Source organism: Sorex araneus, chromosome 6, assembly GCF_027595985.1.
Source record: "Sorex araneus isolate mSorAra2 chromosome 6, mSorAra2.pri, whole genome shotgun sequence".
In the NCBI taxonomy this organism is placed as follows: Eukaryota; Metazoa; Chordata; class Mammalia; order Eulipotyphla; family Soricidae; genus Sorex; species Sorex araneus.
The window spans coordinates 150,726,676-150,743,025 of NC_073307.1; the positions used below are offsets into that span (position 1 = coordinate 150,726,676).

Genomic DNA, 16,350 nt, shown 5'->3' on the forward strand with positions numbered 1-16,350 from the left:
TCTCAAAAAAAATCAGAAATGTACTAATCCCTTCAACAGGAAGGACACTATAAGCAGAAAATAAAACCTGGTAGAGAGATTGGTAACACAGAAATAGGCAAAGTGAAAGAAACTAGGTAACTGTTGTAAATGAACAAGGAGTTACACCATACTACAGATGAGATATGGAATGAAGGTTCATATTCAAGGAATGCTATTCTTTAAAACCTCAAATAAAAAACTAACACTGACAGCAGAAAAGTTCAAATCAGAAAAGAATTAAAACTTTAAAAAATACATGTGGGCTTTCACCAGGCATGAATACGTAGTTGGTTCAGTAATTTTACATAACCATTTGCTTATAGTTAACATTGAATTTTGCTATGTTTCCTTTGTTTGTAGAACTTATATGCTTATTCTATTACTCATCACAAATAGTTTTCTTTTTTTCTACATTTTGTTGAATCACCGTGAGATAGTTACAAGCTTTCATGTTTGGGTTGCAATCATGCAATGATCAAACACCCATCTCTTCACCAGTGCACATTCCCCACTACCAGTATCCCCGGTATACCCTCCTTTCCCACCCTCCCTCTGCCTCCATGGCAGACAATATTCCTCAAACTCTCTACTTTTGGGCATTATGGCTTGCAACACAGACACTGAAAGGTTATCTTGTTTGGTCCACTATCTACATTAGGCACACATCGCCCATGGAATACTATACAGCTGTTAGGAGAGATGAAATTTACATATAGTTTTCTAAAATGATTAGATTATTATTCTGCCAGTTTCCTCTATAGGAAAAAAAAAATTAAGAAACACAGTGTAGGATAACATAGCCTCAGGTAGTTTAGGTTTATTGGGTTACTCCCATTACAGTGCTCCTATTCCTCTTTGTTTATTTGTAGCTTCTTTCTTAGTGTTCTGTTGACTTGTAAATGATGTTTTTCTCTTCTCCTTGAGTCCTTTACATAGTTTATTCATAGCAAGTCCTTTTTGTATGGACACAGGAAGACTTAACAAATGTTATGCTTTTGTAACCTGGGAGTCATTTGACTCTACATGATATTTTCCTCCAGGGCATCTGTTCTCTTGACCTAAGCCTCAGCTGCCCTTACTTCCTAGCACCCCCAAAGCACAGTCCCGACAGGGGACGAGAAGGACCCAGGGCAAGCGGTGAGTTGTGTGCTACCCTGGCATCGAGATGGGCCTGGCCAAAGTGCCTAATGCTTAACTATAAGATCTTGATCATGGACAAATGCTGTCATGATCCAAACAGTGATAACTAGATTCAGACCCTGCTAGGGTGAGGAATGATTAATCTGGCCTGAGTGCTGTGGTCTGAGCCTGTGGCAAGATGTTGCCAGGAGAGCTGCCTTGCAAGCCTCAATGTATCCCTTGCTATGTCCATACAAAAATAACTAGTATTAAGATGTTAATAAGTTCCTGGACTAAGGAAAAGAAAAAAACCTTAAGAGTGAGGAAGGGCTTTGGAATGCCCTGCCCTCAGGAAGGTCTTTCTTATGTTGATTTTGCTACCTGGTTGGGTGCAGCCTAGAGGGCAAGGTGGGAGAGACAAGTAGGGGGAGAGATGAGAGAAGCCAGAAAGAAGCAGCAGTTGATCCAGAGAGAGGCCGGAGCTGGGAGTGCGGGAGATGAGAAAGATGGAAGATTGAATAAATGGTAACTAATCAGCAACTAGCGTAGTCCTCGTTCTTCCTTCGCCTTTCCTTGACCACTGGCCTTCCCGATCCAGTCCACACACTGCGGTTCCAGGGCACCGAACGCGGGCGGTGAGACAGAGCCTCCCGGAGATCCCGCGAGTGCACTCGCCCCTCTGCGAGCTTTAGTTTTTTACAACACCGGTCGTAGAAAAATGCTTGGTGTGGTGTTCAGTATGAGTCAAAGTTCTAGAATTAGTAGCTGAAGCTTTATTACTTAGTGTTAATTTTCAACAACCATCTTCATAAATGTGTCCTGTATCCTGGATTTTCTCAGTGCTAACTCATGAGAAATTTCAAGTAAAGAGAAATCACACTTGTACCTAATTCCTTAGGTCAGAAAAGCAAAATATTTTGGCTTTTCTCTGAATTATCCCAACTCTAAATATTCTATTGGGATTCGTTAAAGCAAAATATTGGTAAATTAAAATATAAAGACTTGTCATCTCTCTAGACAGGCCATTATCTGATGGTATTAGGTGAAATATGGTGGACAAGTTCTGATCTAGATTTTAATCACATTCTACTTTCCATAAGAGTAAATAGACCTGGTGTCATTTTTCCCCTCAAATTGGTAAAACAATATTTCTATTTCTAAAGAAATTATGCCTTAAATTTAATGGTGTGGGGTATCAATGTCAAGAGCACAGAGCATGGGCTAGAGTGATAGTACAGGCAGGAATCAAGGCAAGACTGATCCCTGAGTACAGAACCAGGAATAAACCCCGAGCACTATCAAGTGCAGTGCAAGTATTAAAAACAAACAGGGAATAATAGAAAATACACAATTAATCAGCATATTTGCATATGCTTAAATATAATAATTGTTATTTTAGGGGCATGTAATTCTGATATATTTTGCTGCTTCTTTATTGTCACATGCTTCTTGCTGATGCGAGAACTCCTTCTGGAGAGTTGATAAGTACACAGAAGGCACATATTCCATCCCTTGGTACCCAGTCTTTCCTTCCTGAAGGATATGCAGGGAATGAGATAAATCTCAGCTAGAAAATCAGGAGTAGTTAAAAAGTGTGCAAAGAATAAAAAGAAAAATTTAATTGTTTCAGAGCATATAAATTCATCAAAACCAAAGTTCTCAGTTTTAGAAAACCAGGCTCTGGGAAATTCCCAACTCTGGGAGGAACTGAGAGGAAATTGTATGAGCTCACAGTATCTCAGGGAAACCTCTTTAAATTCTAAGTGAGAAATAGAGGAAATTCAAATGATCGAGCTAAATATCCAAAGCACAGAATCAGTGTCATTGAAATCAGGAGATCCAACCTTTAATAATCGCATTTAAAAAGGGCCTGCAATGATGACATTCTGGGCAGGGGTAGGTTGATAGGAGAGGGAATTTGGGCACAGCGGTGGAGGGAAGCTAAAACTGGTTATGGGCTTGGTGACAGAACATGGTGTGTCAAAACCCAACTATGAATAACCTCGTAAATTACAGTGCTATAATAAAATAAAATTTTATAAAAAAACATTTTTAAAAAGTTTTTTGATAAGTTTACTAATAGTTCTATTGTTGCCATTTAAGTATGGCACATTTCAAAATGGAATTTAAAAAAGTATTGAATGACTGTGAGTTATAGTTACAAATCTTTCATGACTGGGTTTCAGTCATATTAAGATTGAACAGCCATCCCTCCACCAGTGTACGTTTTCCACCACCAAAGTTACCAATTTACCTCCTGCCATCCCCATCCAAATATATCTCCTGCTTCTGTGGCAGGTACCTTCCTTCTAATTCTCTCTCTACTTTTGGGAATTACAGTTTTCATTACAGATATTGAAAAGCTGTCATGTTTGGTCCTTTATCTACTTTTAGCACACATCTCCCATCTCAAGAGATCCCTCCCATTTAGATGTCCCTTCCCCATCCCAACTGCCTCTTCCTCCAGCACATTTTGCTGGGTTCCAAACCACAAAGAGATTCTCTTGGCTCTTTTCTTTACTGTTCTGAGGTATTAGTGTCATATTATGGTATTTTATATTCCACAAATGAGTGCTGTCATTCTATGTTTGACTCTCCTTTTCTGACACATTTCACTTAGTATAATAATCTCCATGTCCATCCACTTATAGACAAATTTCATGACATTATCTTTTCGAACTCTATCACTGTTAGTATTGTTGTCCCATTGTTCATCAATTTGCTTGACGACTACCACTAACATCTCCATTGTGAGGCTTGTTACTGTTTTTTTTTTGCATATCAAGTATGCCATGGGTAGCTTCTCAGGCTCTGCCATGTGGGTGGGATACACTTTTAGTAGCTTGCCAGGCTCTCCAAGAGGGATGGAGGAATCTATCCTGGGCCGACCCTGTGCAAGACAAATGCCCTACCCACTGTATTATTGCTCCAGTATTTTCTAACAGCTGCATAGTATTCCACTGTGTAGAAGTACCAAAGTTTCTTTAATAAGTCATCTGTTCTCAGGTACTTGGGTTGTTTTCAAATTCTGGCTATTGTCAACCGTGCTGCAATAAACGTACATCCAAATGTATTTTAAAAGGAAACTCAATTTACTTGGGTGAGTAAAATTTAACAGTATATATGTTTTACAAAAATAGTTTTATGTTTTTAGGTTAAGTAAATATTATAATTACCATGCACATTTCTTATTTTTTATTTTGATTGTTTATTTCATTATGTTTTCCTTTTTAATTCATGGTTTTATTTTCTTTTTCAACTAAAGCACCATTATTTTCAAAATTATTTATAGTTGAGTTTTAAAATTACATTATTGCAGCTCTGATGCTACCACCAGTTTTAACTTTCCTCCACCAATTTTCCCAAGTTCCCTCCCATATCACTCCCACCCCTCCAGCTTGCCCTTCCAACAGGCAACTTTCTAAGTGTGTTTGTTAAAATTTGGGTCTCTTAACTTCAGTGCTCTGGACATTTGATACTTGGCTTTATCATTCCTCAATATAACCTTTACACTGAATCCTCTGACCTGGGCCCCATTGCTCCTTTTAATAAATGAGGATTCCAAATAAATGGTTGAATTAGATCCATGATACATGAAGTACTGAAAAACTAGCTAGTTATTTTTTAAGTAAACATTCTTCTGATGTCACCATTGTATTTTGTGTGATATTTCACTCTTTAACAAGTATGTGATTATGTATCTATATGATGACAGAGGCACAAAATACATTTTCATATTAATTAATGAAATTAATGAAATTGTAAATACTAAGATAAAGCTAGCACAATGTCCATTATTTATTTCTACTGCACGTTCCCCCGGAGATCTCTCTGGCCCGCGGAGAGACAACAGTGGAAAGCGCTCCTAATTGGGTGGGTTGTATGAGCGATCCCGATCTGAAAATAAAATGGTGAGGATAACAAAAAGGGGGCTCAAGACGATAAGTACCGATTAAGAGCGTCTTTATTAACAGCCATGCTGGTTTTATACCTTTCTTAGCAGGGGGTTGGTACATAAGTTGTCAATCATCAGGCAAGTGTCTTCTCAGATCAAATAAGCAAAGGTTCGGGGTGTACTTTGGTGGGCTTACAACATTCTCCAAGAGTAGGTTGAGAAATAGTGGGGAGAGGAAGGCAAGGGTTTATCTGGCAGGAGCATCTGTCAGGAGGAATGTACAAGGCTTTTAGTATAGAGGAAGGCATTCTACTTTACGGGCTTTTTGGGGTCTCGTGGTTACCTGCCCTGGGCTACTTTTACTTCTTGAGTTTAGCTATTTCCTTTGCCACAAGGGCACCTGTGCCTCAGGTTATGCAAAGCTGGTAATAGAATTTTCCGTTTTGTCCAGGGTAAGGGTTTCGGGGTCCTCTTTTGTTCAGGGTCCTGAATAGTCCCCAACATCTATAATTGCAGATCATGTATTATTACCATGATAGCTTTGAGGATTTGGGTCGCTTGACTTCAGTTGCCTAAGGCTTGCGAATGAGCTCCAGAGTTTCCAAAGATAGGCATCTATTTGTGGCTTTCTCACTCTCGGCAATCTTTGAGCAGTCATAGAGGTGCTGAACCAGTCGATCATATTCCTTGTCGATGTTGTCAAGGATGGCATCTCCCCACATTGTCGCAATAGTGCCAAGAGCTCCCAGTTGGTGTTCATTTTGAGTGTTCTCTTCTTAAACTTAAACTTTGAAGACTTTCTCTCTCTCTGTGAGTAGAATTTTACCCGAAGGAGATGGTGGTCTGATCTCCTTTGAAATTTTGGGAAAACAGCAACATCAGTCAGGCAAAAACCTCAATAGAATATGTTGTGGTCAATTTCATTGTGGAACTGTCCACTGGGAGACTCCCATGTCAGGCTTTTAGATTCAGCCTTCTGGAACTGTGAGTTACCATGGATAGTTTTGGTCAACATGATAAACTCAGACAGTCTCTCACCCTGTTCGTTCCATGTTAGGCCATGTGTCCCAATATGGGTTTCTTCGGGCAACTTTCTCAGTCCTATCTTGGCATGAAAGTCACCAACAATGATCTTGTAGGAGGTGTGGTCTTCTTTATAGAACTTCTCTAGCTCCATGTAGAACTTCTCAATTTCCTCTTAATTGCAGTTGCATGTTGATTCGTAGATGATGAAGATAGAAACTGCAGGCAGTGACCAACATCTATTCAAGCATAATCATCTGATTCTAATTGTTAGGCATTCGAATGAATCATTGCTCACGGCTAAGTTTGTGTTGAGAAGGACACCGATGCCACCGATGCTTCTGTTTTCTCATGCTCTGAGGAATAGTTCTTCTCCAGTTTCGAAAACTGCGTGATGTGATTGATGTCTTCTCATACAGTCAGACCAATGATGTTGTACTTGATCTTCTGTGCTTGCACCATCAGGTCCTGGATGGATGCTACCGATTCCAGTGTAGGTGCATTAAAATTACAGTCATTTTAGTCTTTATTCGTTTTGGCAGTCTAGTTCATCCCTGAGATGTTTTCAGCCTCTCCTTGCTCATCTTTCTTGATGCTGCCATATTGAAGGGTCTTTGGGTGTCAGGCGAGTGAGGTCCATTGTTGTTACTGTTCTTGGCAAATCGAATACGCCACAGATAGCTTGCCAGTCTCTGCTTTGAGGGCGGTGTACTCTTGGTAGCTTTTCAGGCTCTCAAAGAGGCTGGAGGCTTTTATGGTGGCCTCCAATTGCCCTTAGAGATGTTCGCATGGTTCACATTATATTTGAACCCCATCAAATTATGGGGTACAGAAATTATGGAAAATATGTACTAAGTGCCTTACGGTGTGTCTGGAGAGGGGCCTAGAGCATGGCTGTGGCTGGGTAGGGGAGGTAGTTGGGGTCTGGCTGTGAGGTATTTATCTGGCTTCAGTAGGGTGGGCATCTGGAGTGGACCCCTCCCTAAGGTGCTGGAGATTGGAAGAGTCAGACAGTGGATCTTGTTTCCAGGTCTTGTTGAGGCTGGAGTCCAAGGTTTCAAAGTTCTGCTTACCTGGTTCTGTGTGGCTTCACTCATTTGTGAGGTTTGTCTCAAGTGTTCAGAGATCTGCCTGGAGCATAGCAGTGGTTGGGTAGTGGGTTGTGGTACTCCATGAGTACCGCAAGATATATGATGGGTTTCAAACTAGTAGGTAACCAAACTTAGAGGATAATAGTTATATATAGCACTGTAGCACTGTTGTCCCTTTGTTCATTGATTTGCTCCAGTGGGCACCAGTAATGTCTCCATTGTGAGACTTGTTACTGTTTTTAGCATTTGAATATGCCATGGGTAGCTTACCAGGCTCTGCCATGCAGGCAGGATTTTCTCAGTACCTTGCCTGTTTCCCCGAGAGGGATAGAGGAATCAAACCGGGGTGGACTGCATGCAAGGCAAACGCCCTTCCTGCTGTGCTATTGCTCCAGCCCATATATATGTGTGTTTTTGTGAGTGTGTGTGTGTGTGTGTGTGTACATTACAGATGTAAAAGCACACATCGCTCAACCTTTACAACACTTAATGATCTCTTATAGAAGGTCTTAATTGCTCCTGTCAAAATAGAACAATTTTATTCTCTTTCTTTAAGGATCCTTTTGTGTAGCATTTTCAGCTTTTTTTTTTTTCATAACAAGCAAGACAGTATATGTTATTTTGGTTCTGCTTTGGGGCAGAAATTGAGATTCAGATGGAATCATCTGAAACATGCTAATTGGAAGGTGTAATGGTAGTGTGATTGTTGTTTGAATATAAAATGTCATCAAATATAGTGAAATACCTAATCAATAAAATATCAGAAAGAAAATGAAAGAAAAATCTTGTTCCTTTCAGTAAACTGAAGGAAACTGGAGGGTGCCAGAGTAAAAAAATCTATCAGAAGAAGAAAAACAAATGTGAAATCTGATTCATATGAAATATTAATTTATAAATAAACTAGAGTCAATACACAAGGAGTATTTAAAAGAAAGTCTGGAACTCTGATTTACCACCCCTCTCCTCAAAGAAAACAATGTTTTCCATTCTATTTCTCTGTAGGAACTAAGTGCATTTAAATTTTGTAACCATCAATTGAATCTTTATAGTTTTAAGACATTAAAATCTTACCGTTTGCAGACGAAGGTTAATATAGCATCTGTATTTCTTTAGTCTAAACTAATATTTGGAATATTCCTTATGTTTTATTTGAAGATTAGTTTTATCTTGGTGAATGGAAAATTGGATTAGAAAAGTTTGTAGTATTTATATTAAAATAAATCGTGTATTATATTTTCATTTAATTCTTCAGTGATTCCTGAGTTCAGTCATTATTAAACTCTGAACATCAGGCTGTGGGCAAAAGACCAAAAACAGAAAAATAACCTCATGTGTCCTAAATAACAGTGAGGCAAATTAATGGCCATAACAGTTAAAAGAGAAAAAAAATTCTTGCAAACAAATCTTTAAATAATTGGTTTGTCACATTCCCAGACATTAAATTATAGTATAAAGTAATAATTATCAAAACTGTGGCCCTGAAATGAAAATAGAGAGATCAGAAGAATATAATCTGTATCCCAGAGGTAAATTCTCATATTTATCAATGTTAATTTTCAAAAGAGGGACTAGGTGCATTAAACTTTAATTCTACCACATTTACCTGGGAATAAACTCCAGATTAATTACAATATGAAGTATTGAAAAGAAAGATGCTTTGCTCTTTGGAAAAGTATATATTTTTTTTGTAAGTTCTGCAGTATAAAAATCATAAACAGAAAAATAGAGGTAATTAATTTAATGCATACTCCTTATCAAAATGTCTAGCTTTCGTTATTATTAAATAAACATAAAAAGGCACACTACTAGCTCTTTTTGACATTACAGATTGATTATGGGTCCTTATCTCAGAATACTACCCTATCATTTTTATGAGCAAATAGAAGATTTGTCCTTTACCACAAAATCTATATTCCATCTCCATATCAAAAATATTTTATTTCTGAAGGTAATAAAAGGATCTTCAAATAGAAACACGAGCACAGATACCTATGTGCTGTAAAAATATAATTGCTCAGGCACAAAACATTTTGCCAACACTTGAACCAAAACATTAAAAATACTTTAAATCATACAGGTGGGAAATTCCCAACCTTGGGAGAATTGAGATGCAATTCTATTTGTTTGTGATGTCTCAGGGAAACATCCCTCAATTCCAATGGGAAATCAATTGAAAAGAAACTGTTTATTTCTTATTCTCTCCTTCCCAAATCCATGTTCATCACAGTGCTGCACAAGCAGTAGAGAACATTCTCTGCATCTTCAACTAGAGTGGCTCTTCCTCTATCTCTCTGATGAAGAAATAAGATGTGGACCCAACAGTCACTTGTTGGTCACATAATGGAGAATTAGAGATTGCCAGGACCAAAAACTGAAACATGGTAGGATTTATAATTACACTATTGTATTTTAAGGAAGAAATTCAAATTGAAAATTAGGACTCAAAACTATAGATGCTATAATCCAACGATCAAGTTTAATAGAATTTTACGTTCTAAAATTTGGTTGTAAGTTGAAATACTGCAGCTTAACTGCACACTGGGATACTCCAGATTCTTTCTGTCTCAGGATTTTCACTTTAAATAGAGATAAAATCTTTGTAAATTCAAGGAAAACATAGTGACATACAATATTTAGCATCAATAAGACAGCACTGAAGATGCTTTAAGCACTCAATAAGTATTGCGTACAAGAATGAAAAATTTGGTGGAGAGATTGAAATAACTGTTCTTTCAAGACCTTAAACCTGCTTTCTCTACTTATGTTCATTTTCAAGTTCAATTGAAGTTAGGTAAAATGCAACATATTCTTCACTTTGCCTTTGTCTCAGCTGTACTTTTGTTTTCTGGATTTCTCATGTCTCGGTAATCCAAAAAATACTTCTACCTACAGTGATGTTTGCACTGGAGTGATAGCCGAGCAGATAGGGTGTTTGCCTTGCATGCAGCCGACCAAGTTTCGATTCTTTGGTCCCTCTCAGAGACCCCATCAAGCTACTGAAAATATCCTGCCCACAGGGCTGGCAAGCTACAGTGGCGTTTTCGATATGCCAAAAACAGTAACAAAAGTCTCACAATGGAGACATTACTTTCAATTCTGCAACATTGACCAACTGTTTGTCCTTAGTTTTGATGACTATAGATTTATCAAACAGACTGAAGTTGGGGAGAGTGAAATCTGTTAACGTTTTTTTTACCTAAGATTTCTTAGGTTTAGTAAATGGACTTATTATTACGTGTGGAATTCAGGTATGCTTAATCTATAAATATAGATTACAGCATTTCACTGTAGCACTGTTGGCCAGTTGTTCATCAATTTGCTGGAGCAGGCACCTGTAAATTCTCCATTGCGTGATCTTTCCAAAATTTTTTGTACTTGGTTGGCTCATAGTTTGTAGAGAATCTTTGCATTGTATGTTCAAGTGGGATATAGCTTTCCCTTTTTGTGATATCTCTCTCTCCTTTTGATGCTATGGTTACTTTTGCCTCATTGAAATTGGGAGGATTCCTACTTCTACAACTTCCTGAAAGATCCTGGAAAGGATTGGGAGTAGGTTTCTTTTTAATGGTTTGTATTAAAATTCAAGTAGAAACACATCAAATTAGATGGCAAAGTAACATTATAAACAATTAAACTCAACAAACAAAAATAACATAGAAGACTGAACTAGCAACAAAGAGCTTAGTAAATCTTTAGACAAGGACTTAACACTTAACAACTCCATGGTAAGACATAAGCGTTTTCACATAAAAATTGATTTTTATAAAAACATTGATTTTGATATTAGAGCTCTGTTATCTAATTAATTTTAATTCTATGTTTGTTTGGAAAGTTGATGATTTGTTAATATTTAAAGACAATTAAATAAATTTAGATAAATTAAAGTAAGGAAAAACTTGCTAGTGAATTATCTAGCACAGGAATTTTTGGAGGGCCGGGAACAGGTTGATTACCCTTTCAATTTCATCAATAGTTATTGATGACAAGGTCATCCACTGAGTTTTCATGTTCTGTTATCTCTTTCTTCCTCTCACTTCTGTTTCCAGTTTGAAATGTCTGTTTTCATGCTTTCTTAATCTCGCACCACTGTTTCTTTGAGCTCATTAAAGATTGTCAACATATTCTAGCTATAATCTTTATGTGAGAGGTTCCACTTGTGATTGAGTTGTCCAGGCTACTATTCATTTCAAAAGTGTGGTGGTATTTCTATGCAGCTTATGCATTGTATCTGTTGCCATCTATATTTGAGTCTTTCAAATTCATCACCTGTGCTCTCCTGCCAGGGCACTCTCTAGAGTAGCCAGAGAATTAATAAACTCAGTTATCCTAGAGAGTCTGCCTGGCTCTCTTCCCTGGGGCCCCTGGGAGGGAATGGACTCCAGCTTCTATCCCCATCTTGAACAGAGATCCCGGCGGCAAAGGGCACCAGAACCTAGCTACAGCCATTCCTGAGACTCCTCTGCACATGTTTGGACAAGCCTTGTAGTCTACGTCTCCCTCTGGGTGATAAGGGCAAGCTTCTGAGAGTTTCCTGCCTACATGGGACAGGCTTACAAGCATCCCATGGTGTATTCATATGGTAAATGTAGTAACAAGCTGGATCTCATTCTCCTGACCCTGAAAGAGTCTCCAGTGGGACATCATTGGGGGGGCCAAGTTGAGAGAGACTTCTAAGATCTCAGGGAAAGAATGAATGGAGATTGACTGTGCCTGCTCGAGAAATCGACGATTAAAGGGGTTTTTGTGATTTGTGATCCTTGAGAGTTATTCCCCTATGGGAATTATTCCAACATCTTTGTTTGTCACTGAGCAGTTGTTTAGAATTTTGTGCAAGGATTTCAGGATGACTTTTAATGTCTTTGGCTATGACACTACTTCAGCTGTAGCTAAGGAGTCTAGGATTTCTTACCACCATGGTTACCTTCGTTTTTATTTATTTTTATTTATTTTTATTTTTTTGTGGAAATAGGAGATTGAGGCTAGTATCAAGCTAAAGCTAGAGTTAGTGTGGTATGGTAGGAAGCTGCCAAACCATTCCAGTTTGGCAGTTCAGTGAAAATGTCCCACTTGTCCACTTGGAATATGCAGGAGTAAAGAAGCAGTGTGTAACTAAAGAAGAGACCTCAAGCTTCTGTGTGTTGTATGGATCCAAGCAGGCGAATGCCTTTTATACAGCACTTTATATAACAGCCTTGAGCCGAAAGAGAAGTTCCTGGCCTGCTGCATAAGCCAGTATATGGCTCCTGCTGGATTGAGAGTTCTCACATGTTTTGTAATGTGCTCTGTATATTTATAGAGCTCAATATTTTTAATAGAAGTTTCCTCTCATATGGCCTGATTAATTTATCTTAAAGGTCCTATCACTTCAGACTAATCCAGAAATTGTTGTGAAGATTCTGATTTTAAAATGCCACTGACATCTTTCCATTTGTGAATAAAAAATTCTTTGGATCACAGACATCTCACATGTGTTTGCTATTGTTAAAACTTGATGATCAACACGACAAGTAAATTGATGTCCTGATGCCTCAGAACTAAGATATGGCTTCAAAGTCTCCTTTAACAACATTCTCTAGGATACTATGACTAAGTACTCTATGATGGTGACTGAAATAAAATAGGTTCCCAATCCTGTCACATCTGGGTTTGTTCCTCTAGAGATGCTCTCTCGCTAGCACTATTTTATATCTTAAAAATTGAATTTGACCCTATCTTACATGATTGTTTTTTTAGAACATTCTGGTATTTTTTTGTTTTGGTTTCAAAAACAAAAGAAGCACAGAATAGAAAGAACCACATGAAAGAACAAAATTGTGAGTGCCTATAATAATAAACTTATCTGATGTAACCTTGTCAGTTTTATTGCAGTTTGAGATGATCTGTGTGGCAGCTCTGAGTGTTTTCTGGAAAATCATGAAAAATCAAAGCTTTGTCACTGAGTTTGTCCTCCTGGGATTTTCACAGAATCCAGATGTTCAGAAAATTGTATTTGTCATATTTTTGTTTGTCTACATTGCAACCATTTGTGGCAACCTGCTGATTGTGGCAGCCATCATCAGCAATCCAGCGCTCGTGGGCTCCCCGATGTACTTCTTCCTGGTTTTTCTATCGTTCCTGGATGCATGTTTTATTTCAGCAATTGGCCCTAAAATGATCATAGACTGTCTCTATGAGAAGAAAACCATCTCGTATGGAGGTTGTATGGTGCAGATATTTGCTCAACACTTGTTTTCTGGAGCAGAGGTGATTGTCCTCACATCCATGGCCTATGACAGGTATGTGGCCATCTGCAAACCCTTGCACTACACTTCTATCATGAACCCAAGGCTCTGTGGCATTCTGATTGGAGTAGCCTGGGCAGGGGGCTTTCTGCATTCCATTATACAGATTCTTTTTACTGTACAACTTCCTTTCTGTGGTCCCAATGTTATTGATCACTTTATTTGTGAATTTTACCCATTACTGAAGCTTGCCTGCACTGATACCTATGCCTTTGGCCTTATGATAGTGGCCAACAGTGGATTCTTTTGCATCCTGATCTTCTCCATGTTGCTTGTGTCCTATGGGGTCATCTTGTTCTCCCTGAGAAACCACAGCACTGAAGGACAGAGGAAAGCCCTCTCCACATGTGGAACTCATATTGCCGTTGTGGTTTTGTTCTTTATTCCATGTATATTTGAGTATGCTCGGCCTCCAGTTTCTTTCTCCTTTGACAAAATCGTGGAGATATTCAACACTATCCTAACTCCTTTACTCAATCCTTTGATTTATGCTTTCAGAAATAAGGAGGTGAAAAATGCCATTAGCAAACTGTGCAGCCGGTTATTTATTATTGTTTCTGTTGAAAACTAAAGTCTTAATATTTGAAAAAAGGTTAAATGTAACTTTGTTGCATCAGATTAATCTCTTAGTGCAAAGTGAGGAATAAACCCTCAGACCTTTCGCATGTTTCTGCCCCTCCCCTAAAAGCACACAAAATGTAAAAGAAAGCAATAAATTAAAATATTCTGAAAAAGTTCCTGTCTGATTTAAGGCATTATATTTTTTGAAATGCCAATTAGATTTCTTACTGCAATTAGAAAGAAACATTAGACTTCTGAGACAGAAAACACTTTTTGTTTGGCAACCCATTCCCATTTTCTTTGTAGAGGCATTGATTTTAGTTCTGCATATTCTATATTAACTGTAAATAACGAGCTTTATTTCAGTGTGAGTGAGTTAAATTCATACATAGATATATTTTTATCTATCTATATACTCATTATCTTTGATGTATTCTGATGCATCAGATTGTATGTATTGTTTGGTGTGATTTTAGATTAATAATGTTAAATAATTCATCTTTTAAATCAGTTACTTCTCTTTGAATTCATTATTTCCCAAAGTTCCCTTTTTCTGTGATAAGAAAGCTTTTTTGAAATATTTTTGCATAATAATTAGGTCATTTTCATAGGATCTAACATGGTGAGTTTATAGGGTCTATGGTATGATAAATTTCCTCATCCTGCTTTTTATTTTTTTAATGTTGTATTATCACTTTATCACTGTAATCCCCTTGATCATTGATTTGCTCGAGCAGGTATCAGTAACGTGTCCATTCATCCTAGCTCTGAAAATTTAGTAGCCTCTCTTTTCTCGTTTTCCCCAGTGGTGCCCTAATGAAGTCTCTTTCAGGGTAAGGGGAATGAGACCCATCATTTGTACTGTATTTGTCATGCCAAATACACCACAGAGAGCTTGCCATGCTCTGCCTTGCCCACAGAATGCTCTCGGTACCTTACCAAGTTCTCTTTAAAAAAAAAATTAAATTTTATTGAGTCATAGAAGAAGATGTAGGCAGAACTCTCCATGACATTGCAGCTAAAAGCATCTTTAAGGAGGAAACAGCACTAACCATGCAAGTGGTAGCAAACATAAACAAATGGGACTATATCAAACTAAGAAGCTTCTGCACTTTGAAAGGATCTGTGACCAAATTCTCTGAGAAGGAGAGCTAGGCAATAAGATGTCAGAGGACTGCTATTTATTCAGTCATTGATTAAACTGATTGAATTGGGCATGAACTCCACATTACTTTTTTTAGTTAGTATATTAAAATTATTTTATTTTTTTATTCACTTGTATCACTTATAGTCCTGTTGATCTTCGAATTGCTCAAGCGGGCAACAGAAACATCTTCATTTGTCCCTGTTGAGCGCAAGTGTAGCCAATGTTACCTCTTCCTCCAGGAAGAGGAAGATCCTCAAATCGTTAATTCAGAGATTTGACCAAGAAATCAAACCATCTAGTTGATGGGTGGCCACGAGTTCTTGTGATGTCTCTTGGAATCCAGTCCGTAACAGGCCTAGTCCAACGGTCCTCTCTGAATCACATTACATGACTGGCCGATCTGACTTTTGATGCCATGGCAAATGAGATACCATCCTTGATTTTTGACCTTCGATGGAGGTCAGAACTCCGGATTCCTTCTCTCACTTGAGTGAGACATGATATTCCCAGCATAGCTCTTTCTATTCCTCTTTGGATACCCTAAAAGCATTCTCATCTTGTTGGCTTAGGAACCAGGTCTCTGAGGCATATGTTAGTGCAGGAAGAACGCTGAAATCGAAAAGATGTACCCGGAGTCGGAGGTTCTTCGTTCTCTTAACCACCTCTTCGACACTCTTGAATGCATTCCATGCTGCTCTCTTCCTCCTGCACATTTCTGGCATCAAGGTATTCCTCATGTTGATTTCTCGACCCAGGTACACATAGCTGCTACAATCGAAGATGTTCGTTCCATTGAGAGCAAATGGAGCTTCAAGGACCAGTTCATTTTTCATGAACATCATCTTGTTGAGATTCTGCTGCAATCCGACCTTTCCACACTCGAGGTCGAAGTCGGTCAGAATTTGTGCTGCTTGGCTAATGTTTGGTGTTATGAGAACTGTGTCATCAGCAAAACAAAGGTGGTGTAATTGCCGGCCATCTATCTTCACTCCCATTCCTTCCCATTCCAGAGTTTTGATGAAATGGTATCATCCTGCCGTACCGAACTCTTTACATCAATGATTTTTTATTTTTAAATCATTATTTTTTTATTGTTAATAGTTTTTGACTCACCATGATACAGTTACAAAGAGTCCCTGTTTCACTTTCAGTCATACTACGATTGGTCACCCAAAGCTCCACCAGTGCACATCTTCCACCTCCAAAGACTCA

The 16,350-nt window shown here is 38.2% G+C and overlaps 1 protein-coding gene across 1 annotated transcript; it reads left to right on the forward strand.

Annotated features, from left to right (window-relative positions):
- Positions 1-13,062: 13,062 nt before the first annotated feature.
- LOC129405989 (olfactory receptor 4C15-like) lies at positions 13,063-14,001 on the forward strand. Its single transcript, XM_055143716.1, has one exon. It carries the CDS (start codon positions 13,063-13,065, stop codon positions 13,999-14,001), a length of 939 nt encoding a protein of 312 aa, XP_054999691.1.
- The last annotated feature ends 2,349 nt before the right edge of the window (positions 14,002-16,350 follow it).